Source organism: Tauraco erythrolophus, chromosome 1 (genome assembly GCF_009769465.1).
Source record: "Tauraco erythrolophus isolate bTauEry1 chromosome 1, bTauEry1.pri, whole genome shotgun sequence".
Lineage (NCBI taxonomy): Eukaryota > Metazoa > Chordata > Aves > Musophagiformes > Musophagidae > Tauraco > Tauraco erythrolophus.
In genome coordinates, this window is record NC_141465.1 from 374,913 (window position 1) to 399,637 (window position 24,725).

At 41.8% G+C, this 24,725-nt stretch overlaps 1 protein-coding gene across 1 annotated transcript in view; it reads right to left on the minus strand.

Moving 5' to 3' along the window:
• SPAG17 (sperm associated antigen 17) overlaps positions 1 to 24,725 on the minus strand; it is a 97,415-nt gene that overhangs the window by 26,605 nt on the left and 46,085 nt on the right. The window contains exons 18-26 of the mRNA XM_086622576.1: positions 20,930 to 21,114; positions 19,177 to 19,271; positions 17,205 to 17,441; positions 15,930 to 16,041; positions 15,230 to 15,358; positions 13,152 to 13,265; positions 8,770 to 8,975; positions 4,501 to 4,621; positions 991 to 1,364 (exon numbers count right to left, since the gene is read on the minus strand). Of these exons, the coding sequence (XP_086478702.1) occupies positions 991 to 1,364; positions 4,501 to 4,621; positions 8,770 to 8,975; positions 13,152 to 13,265; positions 15,230 to 15,358; positions 15,930 to 16,041; positions 17,205 to 17,441; positions 19,177 to 19,271; positions 20,930 to 21,114 (1,573 nt within the window). The remainder of the gene's footprint in view (positions 1 to 990; positions 1,365 to 4,500; positions 4,622 to 8,769; positions 8,976 to 13,151; positions 13,266 to 15,229; positions 15,359 to 15,929; positions 16,042 to 17,204; positions 17,442 to 19,176; positions 19,272 to 20,929; positions 21,115 to 24,725) is intronic.

Below are 24,725 nucleotides of genomic sequence, written 5' to 3' on the forward strand. Positions count from 1 at the left end.
TTTTTTGAACACTTATCTACAGGCAATGCATTCTCCAAGAGTCACGAACATGAAGTCACTGCGAAGAAGGATGAGCCCATGATCTGCTTACACAGAGACCATGGTACACTCATGCCAGGCACATAACATCTCTATTGTTCTGTCGGGAGATAGTATGTTAAGAACATATAGACAGCAAGCAGCTGCTTTGCATACGTTTGAGATGGGTATGTTTCTCAGAAATCCTGCCTAAACAGTTTAAGATCTAATATAACGAATGAACGTAAAGATTTTGCACGAGGGGGCTGCGGTCTACTTAAACAGAAAAAACCTTGAGGAAATAAGGAATTATTTTGACAGTTTCTAAGTCAAAACACGTGATTCCTCTTTCCATCAGTTTGCTAACTGCACACAGAGTCTTAGACTTTAAAAAGACAATTGCTTGTAGATTGATCACAGTATCTGCAACGATGGTGGCTAGCCTATAGCAACTGGAAGGCACCAGAATCCTGGGAAACCTAAATGTGTGTAAACAAAGAAGCTATTTAGGAATACAAAGTCTTTTTGATGAAAATTTAGGATACCTAAACGTGTCTGCAGGACTGAAGAATAGTTCAGGTCTTTTCTGGATCCCATATGACTGTTTAGATGACTGAAAAAATATGTAGATGCTTTTGTGTTGCCAAAGATACCCAAAGCTCAACTAATCCACGCTTCAGATGGTTAAGTGCAGCAATGTAGTTCTCAAAACCATATTTAGCTATTCCCTAAACCCAAAGTTACCTAAAATCTTCACATGGCTAAAATTTTCATCTTTAAAGCTCCCTGTGTGCCTTAAGTTCTGGTTCTGAACAAAGCCAAGAGAATTTTAGTCTCCACATGGCTGCATAACTCAGTGGTTACTTAACTCCTTCATCTATGAACTGGACACTTCTCTGTCTCAGCTGACAAGCACAAGTTCAAGGGTAATCACACACGTAGGCTGCTTTCAAGGAATTCTACTGAACATACCTGGGTAGATCCATCCATCATGTACTTTATGACAGTTCCTTGGCTGGTGATGACTCTTGACATCTCTTGTTCTGTTCGCCTTGCCACAGACGTATGTAGATGAAAGTTCTTTACCTTTTGGGGATAACTCTGCCTAACCAGAATTTCCAGAGTAGGCTGCTTGCTCTGTTCTCTCTTGGTGTCTTTGTGCTTTATTTCACCTTCTGTAACCTGATGTTCCTGCTCTTCACTTTCCATAACCTCTTCCTCCTTTGCTTCACGTGCTTTGGCCTTGCCTTTCTCAGCCTTCTCTTCCTTGGCTTCATCTGCTTTGGCCTCACTTTTCTTTACCAACTCTTTCTCAGTTTCAGCTGTAGTGGCTTCACTCTTCAAATCTGAAAGCAAATTCTGGATTATTTAATACTGCATAGCACATATTCAAACAGTGCTGAGCACCCAGCACCATGGTGTCTACAGAAGGTATGCGACCTTAGGTGAGTCACACTGACCCTCCTTGGCTCCCCGTGTAATCCACAGAGTCAGGGACAGACTCTGTTTCACAGAGAACAATTCCAAGCAGTCATCTGCTCAGAAACTCTGCATCCTCCTCTGGAGGTGTCTGTCTTTTCAAACGGAAAGAAGGAAAATTTGTAGATGGATTCATTAGGGATGCTGAACTTCTGGAAGGCTGACATTAAGTGAGAGGAATTTCCTAACTGTCCATAGAGATGAAAAAAGTTACTGAGTTTCACCAAGTTTGAATTTGTATAGAAACTGAAGTTTTGTCTACTTGAACACATAAGGTTTTAAATTAAATTAAGGGAGCGTGTTGAGTACGCTAACGAGTACAATTATGGTAGTTGTGTCACGAGACGACATGCACGTGTCCGTAACCGCTCTGTTCACCTCGACTACTCAGCATTTCAACTTCTGTTCCTTTCCAAACTACACATGTTTGAAAATCCTCTGCATCCTCTTTACGTCGTACCCGACCGATCAGAGCACATTTACCCTGAACTGGCCAAACCTACCAGGCTGGCTGCATGCACAGGGGCATCACTAGCAGAGACACGGATGCCATCGTCCCACTCTACTCAGCGCTTGCCAGGCTGCACTTGAAGTACTGTGTCCAGTTCTGGTCCCCACAATTCAAGAAAGACATGGACAGGCTGGAGAGGGTCCAAAGGAGGGCCATGGAGATGATAAAAGGGCTGGAGAATCTGTCTGTGAGGAAAGACTGAAGGAGTAAGGTCTCTTCTCCCTGGTGAAGGCTCAGTGGGGGACCTCATCACAGTATTCCAGTACTTAAAGGGCAGCTACAAAGAGGACAAGGACTCTCTTTTCACAAGGAGCCCCATGGAGAAGACAAGGGACAATGGGTACAAGTTGCACCAGGAGAGGTTTCACCTCAATATAAGAAAGTAATTTTTCACAGTGAGAACAATCGTTCACTGGAACAACCACACTGGGGACATGGTAGATGCCATTGCTGCAGGTTTTCAAGGTGCGACTGGACGAGGCCCTAGATAATCTCATCTTGGCTCCCTTTTCCACAAAAGATCATCCACCAGATGATCCCCTGAGGTCTCTTCCAGCCTGGGCTGTTCTATGATTTTGATATTAAAAGGACAAGATGCTTGAGAAGACAAGTGAGGCTTTTACTAGCAATTCAAGTCTGTGTGGACCAAAAAAAAATAAAATAAAATCAAGACCTTCCTCTCTCACATGATTATAAATTTGTGCTGGATCCTTGCGTACCATACTACATTTATTAACACTATTTAATACAAATTGCTTATTTTTTATTGATTTATATACAGTGGACTTACCACTTAGCTGGTTTTTAAGAGGTATGTTGTTTCATCAGTTGGCAGGAAGACAAATGATTCTGCTGGTTTTTATGCAACAGCTCAGGCACAGGATGTGTTAGATTCACTGCTAGTGTGTACTTGGCGTGTGATAAATCTGGTTTACTCCTGGCTACGGGCACCTCTGCAGTCGTGCTGATCTATTTTCACGTACTCAATACCTCCAATTCTTATAGCAGCCTTCCAGTACCTAAAGGGGCTACAGGAAAGCTGGAGAGGGACTTTTGACAAGGGTGTGTAGTGACAGGACACGGGGCAATGGATTTAAACTGAAAGAGGGAAGATTTAGATTAGATCTAAGGCAGAAACTTTTCCCTCTGAGGGTGGTGAGGCACTGGCACAGGTTGCCCAGAGAAGCTGTGGCTGCCCCATCCCTGGAAGTGTTCAAGGCCAGGTTGGATGAGGCTTTGGGCAACCTGGTGTAGTGGAGGGTGTCCCTGCCCGCGGCAGGGGGTTGGAACTGGATGATCTTTGAGGTCCCTTCCAACCCCAACCATTCTGTGATTCTATGATACAGCCTGGGCTGGACAGGTTTGGTGTACGGAGCCGTTAAATGACATCTATAGGTAGCTGTTTTTAAAACTAACCAGATGACAACAGCAAAATTCACATTTTTCTGCCTCAAAGCCTAACAGTGTGACTACAAAAATCCGAGATTTACTACAGTCTACACTATACAAAGATGAACTTCACGCTGGTTTTCAAAAACACTGAGAAATGGAGTCATTGCAGAAGGATGTTGGGAACAGAAGTATCTACACAGCCTATCAATCCGCAAAAGGAAATTCACGGATAAGGGTAGAAAGGCGTATTATGACTGTCTTCTCTGCACGGCATAAACCAAAGGACCTAGGTGAAGAAACTCCTGTTTGAAACTGATTGTATCTTTCAGAAAGGCAACAAAACCTGACTGTAAAACACCCAGTAGCAGAGCCCATCGCAGCCTGGGTTAGTGGTGTTAATCACTCTTACCATTAGAAAACCAGTATAACTTAAATCTAGTGTGGAGTACTGCTTTTCGGTTTCGAGCCCCTGAAATTCAGAATACCTTTGTGTGCTGTGTTTACAAGCTAGCACCAAAATTCTGTATCCTCTGTACTTCCAGACTGGCACCAGTCACTCCTTTGACCTTTCCTTTGGTAATTAAGTTCAGTTCTCTGCTGACATAAGCTCACTACAATATACATCTCCAAACGCTTTAATCATTCTCGTCATTCCTGCTTGAATCTTTTAAAACATGAAAAATTGTGGCCTTAAGAACAGCACCTACGATTCCAGACGAGGTGCGGATATACGTAACGTAACAATCTGCTGGTTATCACCCAAGATTCAAGAATTTGCTCATTTTTCTTTAGCATTCCAACATACATGCGTATTCAACTGATTATCCAACAGGACACTCAAGTGCTTTTTAGGGTTGTTTTTTTCCTGCCCCCAAACTGTTATGTCCGACAACTTGCAACGCTAGATTTTACATTTGTTTGAATTAAAACATATTATTTATGTTGCAAATACTGTTAAATAGATATTATGACAGACTTAGCAATCTGAGACATTAAAAAATTCGTACTGTTACATCTAAACCCATCAAGGCAGAAATAATTTTCTTCTGTAATTTTAACTTCTTTAAAAATTCCTTTTTGCTGTGGTTCAGGAAACTAACCTCCAAAACGTTCGCCAAGGAAAGTTAATACTAGCCCATTGGGACAGGAGACGTTCAAACTTGGGAAAGCAAGAGCATTTGACATCACTCGTGTTTGCGAAGATGATTCTTCCATTTCCACCTACAGAATGAAACATGAATTAGTTTTAAAAGAACTAAGAAAAAACGAGACCACAGATTTCAGTTGTAACAAAACGTTTTTTAAAAAGCGCTTTCTACCACTGATTTTTAAGATTTTGGAAGTTTATGGATTCTGAAGTGGAAAGATGAGCTTATTTTCTTTGAATATGCTATCTTGTTTCACTCATCTTTATTAACCCTTGAAGAACAACCTTCCTAACTTTATTCATTTTGCTGAGTCATTATGCTAATTTGTGCACAATGTCAGGGTGATGATAAATGGATAATGTGAAGCAGACTGGCGTGAAATAACTACTGAACTTGCACCAGCTATTTTACCTGTAAGCATTAAAAGAGCACAAAAGGTAAGTAAAGCACTGACTTGAGAAAGGGACAGGAAGGAATGATGGCAGTCAAAACGTGTAATCCTCTTTGCACTGCCCTGTAGTGAAACTGTTCTGACACTAGAAAAGATGAATGACTTAAGAAATGTCTGAAGCTCCTGGAACATTTTGAAAAACAACACAACAATGGACTCTTTGATGTCATCCCCTCCCCAAAAAAGCTTGTGTGACAATGACCTACACTCTTGCCAGTAGTTGTAAAATTAAAACAGTTTTGGGTTGCACTCAGAGGTAACAGAGAACACTACTCCTGGTATCATCCCATATTCTTGTTTTCAAGGATTAGAAATATGGGGGAAAATAGGGAAAAACTGGCAGATGTTTCGCCACCTGTTTTTCAGCATAAAGGATGCTGTACATTTCATGGTGACTTTACACAACATTACTGGGTAATTCAGGCTACTCTCAGTTCCCCAAATCGTAGTCACAAGATCATGGGGTAGAAGTCACAGAACAGCGTGCAAGTAACCGTCAGTTGTCATCTACTTCTCCCTGTCCAATGCTAAAAACCAATAAATCAAGTATACCTATACCTTTAGAGAAAACTGTTAGCATAACCTATCCTAAAACATTCCAGGGCTGGAAGTTTCCTGGCCATCTACTTCAGTGCTTTGCCTTGACTAACCTGCCTGATGTTTTCCTGTCCATTAGCCTGAATCTCTCTCACAGGAAATCAGTTTACTCCTGATTATATGGGCTAGCCCACGAGATGATGGTGTCCCTTTAGCTCTTTACAGAAGGTTACTCTGTCTCTCAACGCTAGATCAAACAGACTCAAACCCATCTTTCAACCTTTCCCACCGGTCAAGTTTTCTACACCTCTGATGCTCCTTGGTGCTCTCCTTAAAACTCTCCTGTTTGGCCCCTATTTTTCTTGCCGTGCAGTATCCATAACTGGACATAACACTTCATCTGAGGCCCTGCCAGCTTTGAATGGGAAATAACTGCACGTATTTAGCAGGCTGTTCTGTTTATTCACCTCGGTGTGGTCTTTGCCCTTCTCACAGCAAGATGGCATTGTTGACTTGTGCATAGCTTGGGATCCATTGCAACTCTCAGACCTTTCCCTGTAGGAACGTTACTGATAGAACTGTTACCCACTCTGCAGACAGATATTGCTTATTTGTATGTAATTGTAGAACCTAGCGCTTATTCTTGCTGAATTGCATCCCATTTTCCAGACCATGTCCATGCAAATTTGTTGAAACCCGTTTCAGATTCTAATCCTGTCCTTCAAAATATTTGCAGAGCCACACAGCCAGGTGCTCTGTGCACTAATATGGATACTCTCTGTCTGAAGACATTCTAAATCAAACAGTACAAAGCCTTTTGGAAGAAGAGGAGGAACTCAGATGTCCTCCTGACAGAATTTTAACAGTAGGGTTATTTGTTTGTATGGGGCTCGTCCGCACTACAAAATTGCTGTATGATATGCTGAGTGCTGTTTGGCAACTCCCTACGCCATTTTCCATGCTCATGCTCTTTAAATAGGTAGCTAAACTTGCTGGAATTAGGTCAGCAGGACTTTTTGCAAATGTGGATAGAATCCATGTTGAAACAAGAGCCACAGCATTACTTCATCCACTAGGTACCATGGAAGCAGCATAGGTACGTTGTGTTTAAAGAGTCTTCCAAGGCTATTCCTGCAACTCCCAGTACGTGCTCATTCTGTCTTTCTTACTACTCTCTCCTCGTATTTGCTTAGTAATGGAAGTTATCTCCTGTTTTAACAAACCTGCATTTAATCCTTCATTTCCATACTGCCCATTCTACCTCTTTGAACAGTTCAGTCCAGCTCTGTCAACAGAACTATGCTCTCCATTCAACTCCCCCTGCCAAGGGAGCTGAGAAGGTAACTCACAAGCTTCTGGTGAGTGACCTTGAAAGAAGTGGCCAAAAGTAACCAGAGTAGACAAAAGACCAGTTTTCCAAGACATAGTTCTGAAAAAGAAACAATCAGATCTTCAGAACAGAAAGTGGTGAGCCCCTTCAAGGCAGTGCCCTAGAAAACAGTAACGAGCTGAAGCAGAGTTTCATGAAATGCCTCTGGAATTGGAAGCCACCACAGTTGGATGAACTAGTGTTAGCTTTCCATGGAGAAATTCTGAGGAACAGGACAAAAGAGAAAACAGTGCAGGAAAAGATGGCAGACCTGGTGCCACTCACGTTCTGTACATGCACCAGCCTATGGAAGAAGCAGAACATAAGAGGGAGGAATGACTGGCTTAATGGAAAATAATTGGTCATGAAAAGCACTATATGCAGTAGATTGGCCTTAAATTTGGCTCAGGGTGAGAACTGGAACATTCTATTAACAGTTCTTTCTGCATCACTTAAGCCATACTTGATTAAAGATGGAACCAAGAACAGGGACAACCAAAACACCCTACTATATGCTTTAAATATTTTTGCAGTTAGTCTGGAAAGATATTAAGAATCACCTTTAAGAAGCACATTATCTAGGAATGCTACTCTTTTGATCAGGTTAAAAGGGATAGCTTTTTGTCCTAACTATCATTAAAGAATTATCCCAGACAGGATATTTTACAGCATTAGTGTTACTTGAAACTGTTTACGGACTTCATTGCTTCGTGTTCTGATCATGCCTATTTTCAAAAGTCTGTCCTTTCCTAAACTCAAGGTGATAACTGAATTGGTGCTCAATGCTACTTGTGTTCGTTTCTGTCCCTCTCTCAGAGTTTGTTTTGTGTGTTAGTTGTGTCCATTTCTGTGACGCTGCTGGTTGGAGAAAACAGTGTCAAAAAAGAAAAGAAAAGAGGTTAAATCAGCCCAAATAGAGAACTCCTGCACTGTCTTCCACCATCCTGCTAATATCTGCCCCCATATTTCTGAGAACTTCTCATGTAACTTATACTCTGGCTGATCTGTCAGATCACTGGACCAGACCAAACCACCTCCTGCTGTTGCCTACAATATTCTGCTAATAGTTAGCTAATGACCTGAAATAATTTAGGTTCATCATTTTGCAGAGGGAATCGTGACCCATTTCTGAACTGATATAGCCTCCTCCACTCACATGTTTTAATGCCAAAAAGCTTCTCATAGAGCTCTGTGGAAGATGCTCAAGTTCAAATGCTGTGCATTTCTGAGGCACATGGTCCTGTAATTCCTGTATCACTCTGTGCTAAGTATTCCATAACAGAAATTCAGAATCTGCTCTTGAAATGTCATCCATCCTTCCCAAACCACTGCCCTTTGACAGAAGTACTTCAGTCACAGGCACAAGTAACTTCAAGTTGCTGGTCCCCGGCTTGTCATCAGCTGGGAAGACCAAATTGCAGAGCAAGCTTTTGCAAAGCTGTCTCCACGCATTTACTGGTTGGTTAGACTTTCCAATGCAGGTTTTGGAAAGCACAGAGATGTTCTCCTACTTGATAAACTACAAATTAATTTCGAAAACAGTTCTAGTTCCTGAGATGTTAATCATGTACCAGGTGCAACTGCAAAGCCAAAACTGAAAAAAAGTATGTGGACCATAGAATACACACTGCTCTACACCATGGAGCCATAAAGGCTGGCTTCATCAACAGCCGCCAGTATGCACATCTGAGAACAACTGGAAGAGTAAAACATATCCTCAGAAGCACTATGAATTGTTAGGAATTTGTTAAGGCACAGCTCAAAGCCCTCTGAGAAGAATATATGTTTCTGTTACACAAGTTCACGTATTTGAATTTTCATTTGTTTCTTTTCTGTGTTCATTGGATTATGCCTATTCTCTCACCTTTCCTTCCTCTTGCTTTGCCAGGTGATCAGGGGGAGGGCCTGTTTTGCCATGGTTTGCCTTTGTAGATGCCAGAGATTTTCCTGATCTTTGTCTGACGGACTTATCTTTTTTTCCTGAAGCTGATGTAACAGGAGAAATTACAGTCGGAATATGAACGGAAGGGATGTTCACAATTCTTTCTAAAACAGGATCTGTTTCATCATCTAAGGAAGAGAAAAGCAGCATTTTTAATGCAATTAAGTTTCATAAATGTAGATGGTCACATTTATTTTTTTAAACAAGATTTTTGAACACTAAATTTTACCTTTGAAATAATAACCTCAGTAGGGAGTTCATTTTTTCAGATAGAGCGACTGAACATACGAAATTATTTAGCAAATCTTTCCACAGACTGACTACTTGTTAGCCTAAAAGGCACCTTGAAACTATTGTTCCCCATAGGTCATCACTTGTCTCTCAAACATAGAAAATACCATTTTTTCAATTATCTTTCACCTCCAGAATATTAAGACAGGTGGAGACATTTTGAGTCTAGTATTTAGGAAATGATCACTGCTGTTGTGCTTTGTCATGGGCTTATCCAGCACAGACCAACTCCAGCAGTTTTGCATTCCATAGCTCTATGTTGCTACAGTGACTCAGAAGGATTCTGCAGATCTAGACTTGCTGAGACTCTCCCAATTCCCAAAGGCCGAGCATCAGGGCAGGCTGCTGAGCACGTTCACAGCAAGTAGTCATGTTGCCTTCCCAAACAGTTGCTTGAAAACAAAATTAATACAAATCAAGATTTTATGTAAAACATTTTTGTTTCAATGAACTGACACTTCCCTTTAATCAGAAAAACACAGTGAGCTCTAATCCTAGCGCTTTTTTGAAAGATTTTTTTTTTTTAATCATCTTTTCTTGCTTGAGGATAGTCCCAAACCCACAATTTGCAAAATAGCACCTTGTTTCCCATCCAGACAACTTAAGCAACTGAATTCTTGTTTTGGAGAACCTGTTAGCCCTGATGGAGCAACTTACTAGCCACCTCTTAACCACATCCATACAGGTAAGAACTGAAAACACCAGCAAGCAAAACATGATCTCAGAAACCACCTTTTGAAAACCTTTTTTAAATAAATAAAGTTAGTTTGATTTGCTTAGCAGTTTCTACAAAATAGGAAGTTTAACAAGAGGTCAGTAATTTCAAGAATGTCTTTAGGAAGACTTACAGATTTTTTTTGTTGTTTTGGTAAAATTATATTTTAATTCTGCTTCTTCCAGTGAACAGTATTATTTAATGTGAAAACAGACATATCAGGCAAAGAAAAGTTAAATAACTCATTGACAAATTGCAAGCTGGATCACATTCAGACAAAAAAGGAAAGAAACGTATCCAGAAGCATGCTAATAGAACCATTTTGGTGTGAGATCATAGCATTTTCTGTAACGCAGATGAAGTCTTAGTGTATTTTTGGCTGAAAAAGAAAAAAGGTAGGGCCTCAGTGCTACTATGTCCACTGTTTCCAGGAAGATTTTGGCACAGTTAGTCTTAGCTTCACAGATATGAAAACACAGAGACCACCTAAAAATAAAGTTCTAAACTACTAGAAAGGTTGCCTGCATGTTCGTTTGCCTTATAGATGATTCCAGATTTATGGAAACTGCAAAGTGACCCAAAATTTAAGAATCTGAGGCTAGAAGAAACTACGCGACCAGCTGGTGATCCTATTTTGGAGTCCATGGATAACAAGGCTTCCACCTCAGTTTTGAAGCCTTCAATCACAGAATCATAGAATGGTTTGGGTTGGAAGGGACCTCAAAGATCATCCAGTTCCAACCCCCCCAGCCATGGGCAGGGACACCCTCCACTACACCAGGTTGCTCAAAGCCCCATCCAACCTGGCCTGGAACACTTCCAGGGATGGGGCAGCCACAGCTTCTCTGGGCAACCTGTGCCAGTGCCTCACCACCCTCAGTGTAAAGAATTTCTTTCTTATATCTAACCTAAATCTGCCCTCTTTCAGTTTAAATCCGTTGCCCCTTGTCCTATCACTACACACTCTTGTAAAAAGTCCCTCTCCAGCTTTCCTGTAGCCCCTTTAGGTACTGGAAAGCTGCTATAAGATCACCCCGGAGCCTTCTCTTCTCCAGGCTGAACAGCCCCAACTCTCTCAGCCTGTCTTGATAGCAGAGGTGCTCCAGCCCTCGGATCATCTGCATGGCCTCCTCTGGACTCGTTCCAGCAGCTCTATGTCCTTCTTGTGTTGGGGACTCCAGAGCTGAACACAGTATTCCAGGTGGGGTCTCATGAGAGCTGAGTAGAGGGGCAGAATCACTTCCCTTGACCTGCTGGCCACAATCTCAGGTTTTGTCTCGGTGCCAGCATTAGGGAAATGCAGAGATATCCCAACAGATCCATGAACTGCAGATCACCACACAGACTTTGCAAATCCCCGTTTTCGTTCGCTGATGCGTGCCTGATGCACGAGAAGCTGATGCTTGGTCAGTGGCTCTGCTCTCCTGTACCGAAATCGATGCCGTGTGGCTTTCCTGGTTTCTTGGAAGTCTGAGGACAGGCGAACAAATCCGGTTTAGTTGTAATATGCTGGAGATAAATTCTCAGCTAACTATATAAAATGGGGAAGTTTTAAATGCTCGATGGGGTCCATTTTGATACACAGTGACCCCTGAGGGAATTTCACCCACCTCTTTACTCTGGTTGCCCTGAAAAATGGGAATATATCGTCTTGGGGTAACAATGAAGAAGAGTGGATCGTTGAGACTAAGGGAAAGCGTCTTTAGAAATCCTGAGATGGGAAATCCCAGAGCCCTGTTGGATTAAGGAAGGTTTCCTTCTGGCACACAAATGCAGATTTCTGGCACTTGGAGTTGTACTCTCGTGATGTGGTCACGACACAAAGAGCAGCCAAGGGTTCTGCAACACCCCGGGGCAGCCACCCCACAGGTGCTGGTGCCGTGCCCGAGTCACAAAGCCTTGAAGAGCTTACTCCTAAGCCTGGCTGAAAAGCGGTCTGAAGTTAGATTTTGGTCATGCTGGAGAAAACAAATCATAATTTCAAACTTAAACAAATATTAACATTTAACCAAGAAATTGGCTGCCCTAAAAGGAAGATGGAAGAGATAAAATGAGAAAAACAATAAGAAAAATGAGAATTAGAGGGGTTCCAGAAAATTGTTTCAGTAAAGCAGGGAAAATGAGTAATTTGCACCCAACTTAACCAATCAGTGGAGAGACTGCGGATTACACGGCATACCGTTCCACACGAGGGATGGGCAGCACACGAGAATAGTCTAAGCCTGAATATTTCTGGTTGGAATTTTTCTGAGCACTTACGATACAAACACCCGCAGGGGGAATTCGGCAGAAGCAAGTGCTCGTAGAAAAACTGCAAACAATAAAGAACACGGTCAGCAACGCTGCACCAAAGCTCCACGGGGCAAGGACTATGCCAGTGTGGAACAGGGTGTGAAAAGCCTGAACATCACAGCTGACATGTAGGTGTTCAGTTAGACACGTCTCTCTCTTGTGCCAAATACAAGTTTTCCCAGGCCATGACATTGTCAGTGCTCTCGTGGCTCAATTTTAAGAAGTCCCTTTTTAGTAATGAATGTGTAAAATGTATTTGAATAATTAAAACTGAGTGTATAGCTGAACGGTTTACCAGAGCCCACACAAAGATGCATTCAATTAAATGTTTTCATATTTTAAGAGCTGAAAAAGGCTGGGATTATTTTCTGACCAGAGGCGGGTTTCACTTTTATCCGTATGATGGTTTCGGTGGCTTCTCAAATGTAATGGAAACAAAAAGCTCTTGGTAAAAGCAGAGGCTGTTTTCGCTGTGGTTTGGTGAAGCAATTGCTTCCAGTTGGTGAATGTGTTTATGGAAAGGCTGAGAGAAATCCCTCGCTACGTCTGCGCAGCAATAACCGAAGCCCGACTCCTAACCCAAAATGGAAGTTCCATAATCACCTGTATAAGTTTACAAAAATATTATTTCTCGGAAAACCAAGAAGACTCCTCAGCAAATCACATTTTCTTTGGCTCAAATTAATTGGCTGATTTTCCTGGGCTACTTAATAACAATACTTGCAAGCTTCTCCCCGCACGGCTCTGTTTTCACAGTAAGTAAAAACGCGCGGAGACCTCTCCCCATTTTGAAATCTGAATCACAGAACGTTCTTGACAATGTGATCTCTTCTCCAGCCTAGCTGAAAATCCCCCACCACGCAGTAACAGCTGCTGAGAAAGGCAGAATCGCATGCAACAAATTATTGGGTTAAGAAGTGTATGAACCAAAAAAAAAATATGGGGGGAAAAAAAAAAGAATTCCCCCTATGGTTCTCAAATATCCTTTTCTATTTGCTTACTTTACCTGCTGTCTTCCCTGTAGGTCCATAATAGCTCAGGGACAGATGGATTCCATTTTCCAAGGTGGCTGAAAAAGATCCAAACTTGCTCACCGCTTTCTTTCGATTTTTCAATTTTCCTTTAAAAAAAAAAATCGGAATGAATTTTCAAGACAGCGACACGTACCAGAAGCACCTGACCTGCAAACCAGTGACTGGTGTGCACAGTGGCACCTCAGTGCAGATGACCGACCCGTAAAACAGACTAAGGTGGGACGGAGAAACCTTTCCCTTCCCACTCACAGGGCAGTACACAGTAGTTTTGCGTCACACAGCTGTGGTTTTTCATCCGGAAATCGCACTCTCACTGCCCAGGGGTGTACAAACAGGCTTCACAGCAGCAGCTAGTGAAAAGTGTGTGAATTCAAACAGCCACACAACCTGGTTCTGCAGTCCAGGATCCTTGTTTCTGTTGCCTGCTTGGCTGACAAGAACGCTAAACTGCTCATTTCCACCACACGTGGACCACTCAGAAATAAAAGTCACTGTCCCTCAGGTATTGTCACACAGACCGTACCTCGAGGAGGAAAGGAAAGAAAGGAGAAAAAGTTGAGAAATTAGGTCCAAAGATACGTCTGGCGTTAGTGAAAGCGATCAGGAGACAAGCTCTCCTGGGGCGCAGGACAAGATGCCATGTGATGAGTACTTGATCCTTGAAACCACATGAACCATGGAAGGTAACACCTCCGAGACAGTGACACTGAATCCCACCCCACCTCTAGTTAAACTCCCACTGCCTTAAAGAAAGGCTCTGCTGGTCAGAGGAAATCCTTGGGATTTCCAACATGGGGAACAGCTTCTTAAAACTGTGAGGAACTGCAGAGAAGACCACAAAAGAAGGTTCAGGCAAGCACCCGACACCGAGCCATCTCCAGTTCTTCCCTCAACAAGGCATGCACGCTGAGACCTGGTTTGATCCCATTTACTGTCCATCACTGCAATGTTCACCGATGACTACCACCTGCAGGATGCTGTTTTGCCATTCTGACTGCATTAGAAGTTACCATCGCACCATTCAGCCAGTGCCAAGTATCAGAGAAGACTGGTTCTTCTCTTCCCTCCTGCCTTTCTATAAGGTGCTCCTGTCGACACACGAGGGAAGCCTCCCACTGGTGCCAGGTGAATACAGCCTGTCTCAGATGCTGGCGCACTGGGGATTGAAAGTACCAGTTGGCAGATGACACAGGACTACTTTCAGAGGGCAGACAAGAACCATCCCCTCTGTGGAAGGCATGCAGATTTTCTATCCAGACAACCTACAATTACACCACTGGTGGCAGTGGAAGCCAAGGAGAGAAGCAGGAGCAGGATGCTTCCTAACACTGGTGAAGATTAAGAGACTTAACACGCTTACCAAAAGCTTTACTCTTCCAATACTCTTCAGTTCAGTGAGAGCAACTCCATAGTGCTTTTGGCAAACATATCCACAAATCATTACAGACTGGCTTCCTTCTTGGGAATGCTCTCACCCCGGTTCAGAAAGGATTTGGATTCAACGCTTCATGAGTGTCAGCAACATGGCAACCAGCAGTAGAAGTTGCTGAACTGCAGAATGATCTGCTTCCACAGCAAAGGTCTTGAGGAGGCACTAATGCTACGGTCATCCGACCCACCAAAGGAGGTCTAGCTCAAAGGGCGAAATCTCCCCATAAAGGGCAGATGTTTATTCTAGTCACAATGGACACGACTCAGTTTGCATCTTCTGAGGCTTTCCTAGGCCACATTAAGATCTGAAGGAGTCCTCCACTACAGAAGAAAAGTCTTTTCTTCAGGAATGGTGACTCTTAGGATTGATTTCCTCACTTTGGAAAAGAGACTGGTTTGAACCTGTTGACCTGAAGTGTGCTGCTTCGTCTTGGTAAGACCTTTCTACACAGTGCTGAAGTTGTCCGACTGGATTTTTACTTCTGTTTACAGAATGGTGATCTTATTCACTCTCTGCTATCAGTAGGAATTTATTTTCTCTTACTTGAAAAGGTTGGCATGCAATTACTAAATAGGTCAAACTATTAATTCTTTGTATCAGTGATGTCAATCCACTAACCTGATCTAAATTTCTGTTCCTCATTACTTTCTTGCACTTCAATTTCTTTTAAGTTTTCCTTGGGGTCTGTGATATGAATGAAGAAATTGTGGTTGTCTTTTATCACTTTCACCTTCACCAAAGTTGGACCTGCAAAGCAATGGAATGTTATCATTGCTCCCACCAGGCTTCAGAACCGTCCCGCACCCAAAAAACCCGCACCCGCAACTATAAAGTACACAAAAAAGAAAATTGCTCAGAAGAGGACTGAACTGCTTAGCAGCAGACCGAGACGACAAAATGAAGGTTAGCTGAGTTTCGACTAAATATTCAAAAATTTCCTGGCAATCAGATCTGAGAGGCTGCAGAGTAACTCTGTTGCTTAAATACATTGCATTTGACTGGATGAATTACTGGAACGTGCATTCTTGGAATGGAATGGAATACCATGCAACATTCATTGCCACTGAAGAGATAAATATGAACTGATATTTTTCCATTTCTAATTTTCTGGTACTTTATTTCTCTATCAATTATTAACACACTACAAGAAAACGTAAACATTAGTAGTGATAGAGGCTAATATAGAATTACACGGTACTTGCCCATGTCTTTAACTGATTTTCTACTACTGATTCATGAAAAAACATTTATGGATTAAGAAACTATGTCATCAGTTAGTAACTGAGTCAAAGCAAAGCATAAAGAATTAAAGAAACACCTTTTACAAACTTTATCTTCTCCACTTGAATCTGTCCTCCATCAGATGGGAAAAGATATTGATTGGTTCCTGATACTTGAATGAGATCCTCCCCTGTATTGTAGCCAAGAAACTGGAAAAATAAGTTTTAGATTACGTGTAAATGAGAAAAAGGCAGAAGCCATGAAAGAGGCAAGTGAAGGACAGATCTTCAGGATCCCACCGTTCTGGTCAACATTTTTTGCTTCAATATTTAACTAATGTAATAACAACTTTAGCAAATACATAACATGTTATTCTTACATACAAATAATTTCTCACTTACTAACTGAAGTAATTTGTTACACACGAGAGCAGAACCTGGTCCTTCAGTGGTATGAAGCCATCATGGACACCAAAGAGTAGCAAGCAGACTGGTGGCTTAACACACAATGAGAAGGAAAGCAAAATTCTGGCCAAGTACAAAGAGAGAAAGTACAATGCTGTGGGATCAGATAAAGGACAGATAATGGTTCAGCTTTCCACCCTCTGGATTTTGGAATTCAGACACTGTAAATTTGATTCTTAGATTGCTGGGCCTTCCAAAGAGTCACAAACTGGCAAACAATTAGGTGAGTGCACTCAAGCAAGTTCAGACTGAAACATTACACATCTCTGAGTTAAAATGTATTGACCTATGCAAGTTTTGGATGGAAGGCTGAGACTCTGCAAACACAAAGCAGTGCAAACTGCCTACAAACTGTTTGAGCACAACTAGTGAAGAGTTCTCTCTGTGGGAAATATCCTCTGTTAGCATAACAAGCAGAATAGCTTGTTTTAGGGGACTCCAACAACGTGGATTTTGAAACAGGAAAGGGAAGAAACAGTGAACTCTTTTTATTTGATTCCCAACAGCCAAAACTCCAACTAGGTCTAGCAGTCTCCAAATACAGGAGTTGGAACAGGTCTTTACTTTCCCCTTTCCTATTTTCTCCCATGAAAATCACAATTTAGGCAAAATTCACCCCATAAATATATTTTCCATGGTCAATTTATCATTGTGTTCATGTCATATACACGAAAAACCACTCGAGTTAATTACAGTCTTGTGTAGGATAATCTTAAACATCAGAAACCACTTTCCAAAACTTTTAGGAAAGGATCTGCTGCTAAAATGATGGAGTTAAACAAGATCTAGTTAGGCTTAATTTGCCCTGAACTCCAATTTCATAATGGATAATAGCTTTGCTGTAATCTTGACTCTACATATAAACTGTTAGCACTTTGCTAACATGGTGCAATAATATTACTCCTTACCTTATAAACTTTCCCAGAAAGTGGTTCTGAGATGCTGGGATCTTCCTCAAATTCAGGGGCTTTTGCTGGTTCATCTTTTAACTTTTCTTTGGAAGATTTCTTGTTGGAACCTTTGCTTTCTTCATGTATTGTTATCTCACGTCCTTTCTTCTTACCTCCCAAATTTTCTTTTTTTCCTTTTTTTTCTTCCTTAAGCTGTTCTTCCTCTCGTAATCGGTCCTGCTCCTCTTTCCAAGCCTATGTTAAATGTTAGGAATTCAAATGACTGTAGCTCTCTTTGTATTACAAGATGTTTCACACGTGCATGCTGAAAACAGTGCAAGCAAACAAACTCCAAGGAACCAATGTCCAAGTCCCTCAAGTCACTCACGTTTTCCAAACATGTCCACAGTCTTGCAACATTACGCACTACATTTTGCATAAAATTACTGACTCATTCAATCCACAGGACCATTCTTGACCACAGGAGACGTATTGGATGATTATTTGTATCTTACACATTCAGTCATAAAAGAATTACTTTGTTGTGCGCTTTTCCTCGATGTTTATTACCAAATCTGAATGCATCACTGCTATTAGGTTATTCCCAAAATGCGACTGTGAGACAAAATGATAAGAGGGCTGGAGCACCTTTCCTATGAGGACAGGCTGAAAGAGTTGGGGCTGTTCAGCCTGGAGAAGAGGAGGCTCCGGGGTGACCTTATAGCGGTCTTCCAGTACCTCAAGGGGGCCTACAAGAAAGATGGGGAGAGGCTGTTCAGGAGGGCCAGTTGTGATAGGACAAGGGGTAATGGTTTTAAAATAGAGGGAGGTAGATTCAGGTTGGATATTAGGAAAAAATTTTTTACCATGAGAGTTGTAGAACACTGGAGCAGGTTGCCCAGAGAGGTGGTGGATGCTCCATCTCTGGAGACGTTCAAGGCCAGGTTGGACGAGGCCCTGAGCAACCTGATCTAGTTGGAGATATCCCTGTTCCTTGCAGGGGGGTTGGACTAGATGACCTTTGAAGGTCCCTTCCAGCCCTAACCATTCTATGATTCTATGATTCTATTCTTTTACAGAAAGAGGAATGAGGTAACGATGCCAGAATTATCAACTTGTATCAGGAAGACATCTGAGATTTTCCAGAGTATTCAGGGCTTTGTAGCATTTTATATTCTAAGCATACCAAAGCACAAGCATTTCTGTGGCAGAAACGGTAAGCGTTCAGAGCCACGAGTTAGGCATGAGCCTAACTTGCCCCATGCCAGCTCAAGTTGAGTGCCCAGGAACTGGTTAACACCATTTCGTACCGACGTTCCAATATTGGCACTGTAAGTGCAGAGCATCACACGCTCTGCGCGTGATGAGACATACTACGGCTGTGAGGAGTCAAAAAGCAGAGGAGTACTACAGCAATTAAGCTCGATTTGTGCCAATTAACAGACAGTGCCAACGCTAAGACTTGAAAAACATGTGTGTAACTCCTGCCTCAGCCAGAAACCTCCTGTGTGAACCTGGGCAAGTCAGTTCTGTAACGCATGACCATGGTCTGCAGCTGTGAAAAGGGACTCTCTGTCGTGAGGGAGCTCTGAGGTACCACAGTTACACCCCTTAACTTCCAGGAGATGTAGATAGTGAAAGCAGGAGTTGGGTACAGAAGCACTTCCCTGAATCTGGATCTTACATTTTTGTAGCTTTATAACCAGGAAACTACAACAAGAAGTAGGATATTACCCACGACTCGTTTCCTAGTACTGCAATTATGAATGGCTTTTGGAATGTCTAGTCGAACTCCAAACAGTCTTCCCTTAAGAAAATAACATAACTGAATCAATAAGGAATAAATTAAAGAAAACAAGAAAAAATGTATTCAAAAAACAGCCAAGAGCAGAAAAACTAAGAGTGAAGCCTCTGTAAGAACAAAGGCTTCCCTTCCTGGGAAAGCAGTGCTGTTTAGTCCACTTCAGAAACACACATATTTTTGCCTCACCTTTAGGGAACCTTCTCTGATAAACAGACTTTTTTCATTGTTGGACTGAGATTCTGGAACGGTCTCCATTACGCTCTGAGGTCCTGATGTGGTGCCTTTGAAAAAAGAAAGGGGAATAAAGAAATAAAAATTGAACATGAATTTTAAAAAATGGAAAAATAAAAGAAGTGCAAGTAAATAAAAACATATATATTTGAAAACAGTAAAAGTATAAAAGTGGAAAATGTTACATATTTTTAGATACAAAACAGAAAGTCTCTTCAGGTTAGAAGAAATTTACCTGACAACTGGTATTACTCGATACTCGTAACTGGGGACCAAATATGCTAAACAATACATCAACATATTTAAAGACTCACTCTGCTTCTTGCTGTTGAAGGCTTTGCTCCTGACACAAGTTTGGTTTTTTACCACAGAAGAGCAATGCTGAATAAACAATAAGCAGTATTTATTATTTTTTCTACTGCCACAGTTCCAGAATCCAGATCCAGTGCTTTAACCAGCTCACCACACGCCAGAACAAGCTCAATACCAGTCTATTATAATAGATATTATAACTTTTCAGGACAAAAAAGTGAATAAATGCTGTCTGAACCCTCAAACCCTCACTAGAGAAATATTTACCATACCCCCTGTTTACTGTTAGAGCTTTATAGTGTCCATGACTCATTAAAAGGGTATCTCTGAGGTGTGGGGGTTGATACCACGCTGGGATACTCGGTATTTACCTGCTAGAAAAGGTAAGTTCAAGTACACCATCAGAAATTGCTAGTACACTATCTAGAAATTTTAATTTATCTAAAAATACAAGCTGCAGTGTGGGTTACAACAGTGCCAGTGACATTGAAATCACCGACAGCCACTGCTGCCCATCTGCACGTCGCAGCTAGAGGCGACGATCTTCCTTCAGCAAGTGGGATTCTCCAGGAGCCACTGGCACCAGGCACCAGATGGGCAAGACTCGGTTTAGCTCCTGTGAGAGCCAGATAGGCACAAATTATGATTTAGAAATAGTCATAACTGTGTTTTCAGTTTCCAAATCATAATCAGAAATGTTAATTGGGCTGAGGAACAACATTCCTATTTTTGGAAATGCTAACTGCTGATACTAGAGGGTTTCGAAGTGCATTCTCACAGAAGGTGAACAAAGCAAAGGCTGAATATCAACGAGTCCTTGTTAGTGCCATTGAAATACACAGACAATTTAGACAAAAGTTCTCTTTTGTCAAAAGGGGTTTCCAGATTTTGCTGCCTGCTCAACATTACTGTATGAACTGCTTACAATTTTCACTATCCAAAATGTTGCTTGTAATTAAAGTTTGCTCTGCAGTCCAGTCAATTCCAGTTTCCAGTTTTAGCTTCTAGCCCACAGCTTCTGACTTCCAGCTTTAATCCTGCCCTTTTAAAAAGGAATTTGCCTGAACCGTGTTGCCAACTTTAACTGCTGCTCATCTCTTCATATGTTCAGCCATTTAAACAAAGATTCAGATTTGTATGTAATCCTTAAATTAATTCCGTTACATAAACACAGCTATCATAGATTGACATTAAAGTTCTTCATTTTCAGAACAGAGGATGATGCAGAATATTTAAATACGTGTAATTAATTCATGTCAAAACATGTTTATGCCTGTACAGATGACAAACCAAGGTCACCCTAGGAAAAAACATAAGAAATTCTGGTCTGGACAACTTTGAGTCTCAGCACTCCACATGAAAAATGAATTTTCTAGGATAAAACAAAGATACTCACTTTTGGCTTTCTTAGGGAAGTCATTTTTTTTGACAGCGCATGCAGAAGATTCGAAAAGTCCTTCTGCCATGGCTTTTTCCAGCCTAAGAGATTCTCTCTCCTTAGCCATCTTCTCTTCTTGGTATTTGACTTCTTCCTCTTTCACCCAGTCTTCGATGGAGCTGGCCACCAGCTCAAGATAGCTCCTGAAAAGCACATCATTGCTCTGTTCACTGTAACGCAGTTTTCACCAACACGACCTCAGGCCAAACAACATCACTTGGCTGCTCAGTTTCTTACACAAATGTTATTGTATAACCTTTGAGGGAAGGCTCGCGTCTGACAAGGGTTTTGCTCAGTTTTTACAGGAGCTGGTGTTTTTGCCTGGTTGGTATTTGCTTAATATATGTTACCTTTGGGGTTTTGGATATCCTTTCTGCAAAGGGATATTAGAAACTTGTCTTCCAAAGAACTCCTGCTCCCAAAGAAAATCCAGAAAGTCAGAAAACAGAGACATTCAGTTTAAGAAAGGTTCAGACTCATTCTCCTCCTCACTGTTTTATCACCAGCATAACTTATTTTCTTAGTGGTTCTTGATTTATATTGTCTTTTAGAATACACTTAATTTGTTTGCTCAGCAACTGAGGTGTTATTCTATTTAATTTCTAGCTCTTCTTTATCGGTGTGACAAGAAAGGTGTTTGGAAAATGTCATCCAAATCCAGATCACAGAATCAGTGCACCGTAGCTTGGCTTAAATTAAGAATATTCACAATTAACAGTTGAACTGAGCACTGAAAACCAACCGACTCACAGTTTGCAGCTAGTATCTGTAGCTGCACTGTCTCATCTTCCAAAGGTGTCTGAAATGACTGCTAAAATAGTTCCTTGTGGACAACTGCTTCTCAGGCAGGACAAAGCCTGGAAGTCGTATATGCAGTTGCCACTCAACCCCTTGTTTGGAGTGTGACCATAACTCCTTAAAGTAAAGTTCTCACTGTGTGCAAAACTAAAAGGGGCTTTTAAAGAATGCATGAGGTTTAATTGTTGTGTCTTCACAACGTTTTGCATTTATAAGTTCAAGATCATTCAATTGCACTCAAAAGCTCTATAAATGCATTACAGATTTTGGTTGTGAACATGTAGGTGGCACAACCAGTTCACGACAGTTTTAAAGTTCTTATTGCAGCATCACACTGTATGTCCAAGAGAATGACTACGTGGGCTGTCTGCACAGACTGGAGATGGATGCTCTTCATGCACTGCTGAAGATACACAAGCCTCTCTCAGTTCCTGCAATACATGTGGAGCCTCCTTTGGGAAGCTTGCATGGAGAAACTATTGATCTTACACTCAGAAGGGACAACGTGACTCTGCTTGCATCTGAAGAAAAGTGTACAAGCTCTAAAAGGTGTTGAAAACAAAAGGCAAAACTAGGCTGGAACCTAGAGTTGTCAGTTCTGGAATAACTTGAAGATGAATATACGTTACAAATAAAAAAAGAGATTATTCGCATGGAAAATATTTTAGGGCAATGAAACAGTCATTCAAAGTCAAAAATACACATTCTATTAATATGTATTCTGATGTCACTACTGCCAACGTCTGACTCAGAATCATTTCTCAGAAAGGATTATTCTTTTCCAGTAACTTGTGCAATGTGTGCGCTATGAAACAGTAAACTAATGTCATTAAGATTAACTTTAAGCAAAAGAATAGTTTTGATAAGGTCTGAATTCCCTTGGCTTCCTCACAGAGGCCACTTATCCTAAACAGAGCTTAAATGTCTTACACACACATCTCACTGCAGGTACATGTGCCCATGCCTTTAGACCCCTCAGTCAGTAGTACCCGTTGGATTTCATGGACAGCCTCCTGCTGCCTACCCCTTGAAGAGCACAATTCCTGAATTTTTGGATGTTGTGCATAAACTACAGGACCTGATATCCATAGGGAAGAAGGAAGGGTAACTGGGACCACCAGCTGCTGCAATGTAAGAAATTTAATTTCCCTCTTGCATCAGAATTCGCCGGAACAGGACCCAACCGATCAGTTGGTAACAGAAGCATATTCCAGGCAGCGACTATGGAGCAACCTACAAAGTGTGTCCGTAGTCTGTAAGATGTCACCGTAACGAAGTAACAAGCAAACACAGCTAGAGAACTCCTGACACAGACAGTCAAGCACAGCGTCTGTCGTGTATCTGTGACTCTCCCGTGGTGACGGTGGGACTCTTAAATCTGTCCCCCAAAGTAGAGCAATAGTCATTTTAATGGAAGGGAAACTCAATAAAGTGTTCCTAAACTCATCAGGAGCCAGCTACTTCACACAAAGTTAAAAACGAGTAATACTGCTGCTTAATTAACAAGTAGGGTTTGTGCCTGTTTCTGGCAACCCAGCAGGATCTGGAAGCTAACGCCGGCAACAGCTTGGAGCACTCCAGGTATTTAAAGACTGTCTTCCACAGAGGTGTCGTGTTGCTTGGAAACACACACTAGCAAATATTTACAACACTTTGTCTGGAAATCTGAAGTGATCTTCAGCAAAAAGGCTGAATAAGGTCAGAAAACGGGCGGATTATTTTGCAGAGAAAAGGCAGGTATGGATGCCACAGAACAGAACCAACCAAGCCCATAGCTCTTCAAGGACACCGAGTACCACACACAACAGAGAGGTATTTCTATGAAACAAGAGCAAAGACCTCCTTGTTAGCTTCCATGCCAGTTTCTTCTGGAACTCCTTGCTTCTTTGAAAGAGGACCTGATGAGGAGTCACTGCACAAAGATGGTATGCCCCAAGCAGGAGCTATCTTTAACATCTAAGACTTGTTTCCAGTGTATGTGGAAGAGTAAGAAGGAAGCAAACAGCTATTCCATTCTCAACTGAACGATAATGCATCTTCCAGAGAACATGCTTCGTTCCTTCTTTGGATGCAAAATTAGCAACTTTTGTTTTGCAGGTACCAAGAGCTCTTCCCATTTCCCAATTGGCCTTGAATTGACTATTTCGATGCCCTTTCAAGGTGACCAGGCAAGTTGTTCTAGGACCCCACAGACGAAGAGTTGTTGTTTCAAGGAGAAACGCTTCCTGAGATCTGGTTCCTCACTATCTGCTCCTACAGACAACACAACAACAACACGCCACTGAGGTGTTACTCAGTGTACGTAAGCACCAAGTGACATGTTAGGTGTACTAGAGTATGTGACCTGGTCTCCAGTGTCTGTTCCAAAAGAGTACGGGTCTCTTATGGGTCTCGTGTCACATATATCAGCCCTGAGCAGACATCTCAGATACACCAGGCAGCTGAACTGGCACCATGTGTCTATGTTTAAGAAACTTGAATACAGTGCCCCAAAGAAGGGTAAGAATAGCTGGCAAATTAAACAGCTCTGGGCTCCAACAGACTTCTGTGTAACGGGTTGGAGACCACTGACCCTCTGCCTGGGTCTATCTGAATGCAAGACCCAGGTTTACCTGAACACACCACCTTTCACTATCTTTTGGGGAAGATTTCAGCTGCTAGATACCTGCAAAACCAATAATTGATCGGTCATTTAGTGGATTTGCCCAACAACCACAAAACAGACAGCATTTTCTTCAAGGAACTTTGTGTTTCTGCTGGTAAATCTCTTCTGGCTCTGGTCTCAGTGACTGCTAATCACAACAGCCTCTTTTCATGGCAAATAGCTTAAGTCCAAGGGCCTGGCAAGCTGAGATGGACCCACACAGAGCTCCTTGACTGAGAGTAAAGATACCAAATCCAGTACAAAACGTGCCTTCAGGCAGACACACTTTGCCTATTTAGCATTCAAACCTGT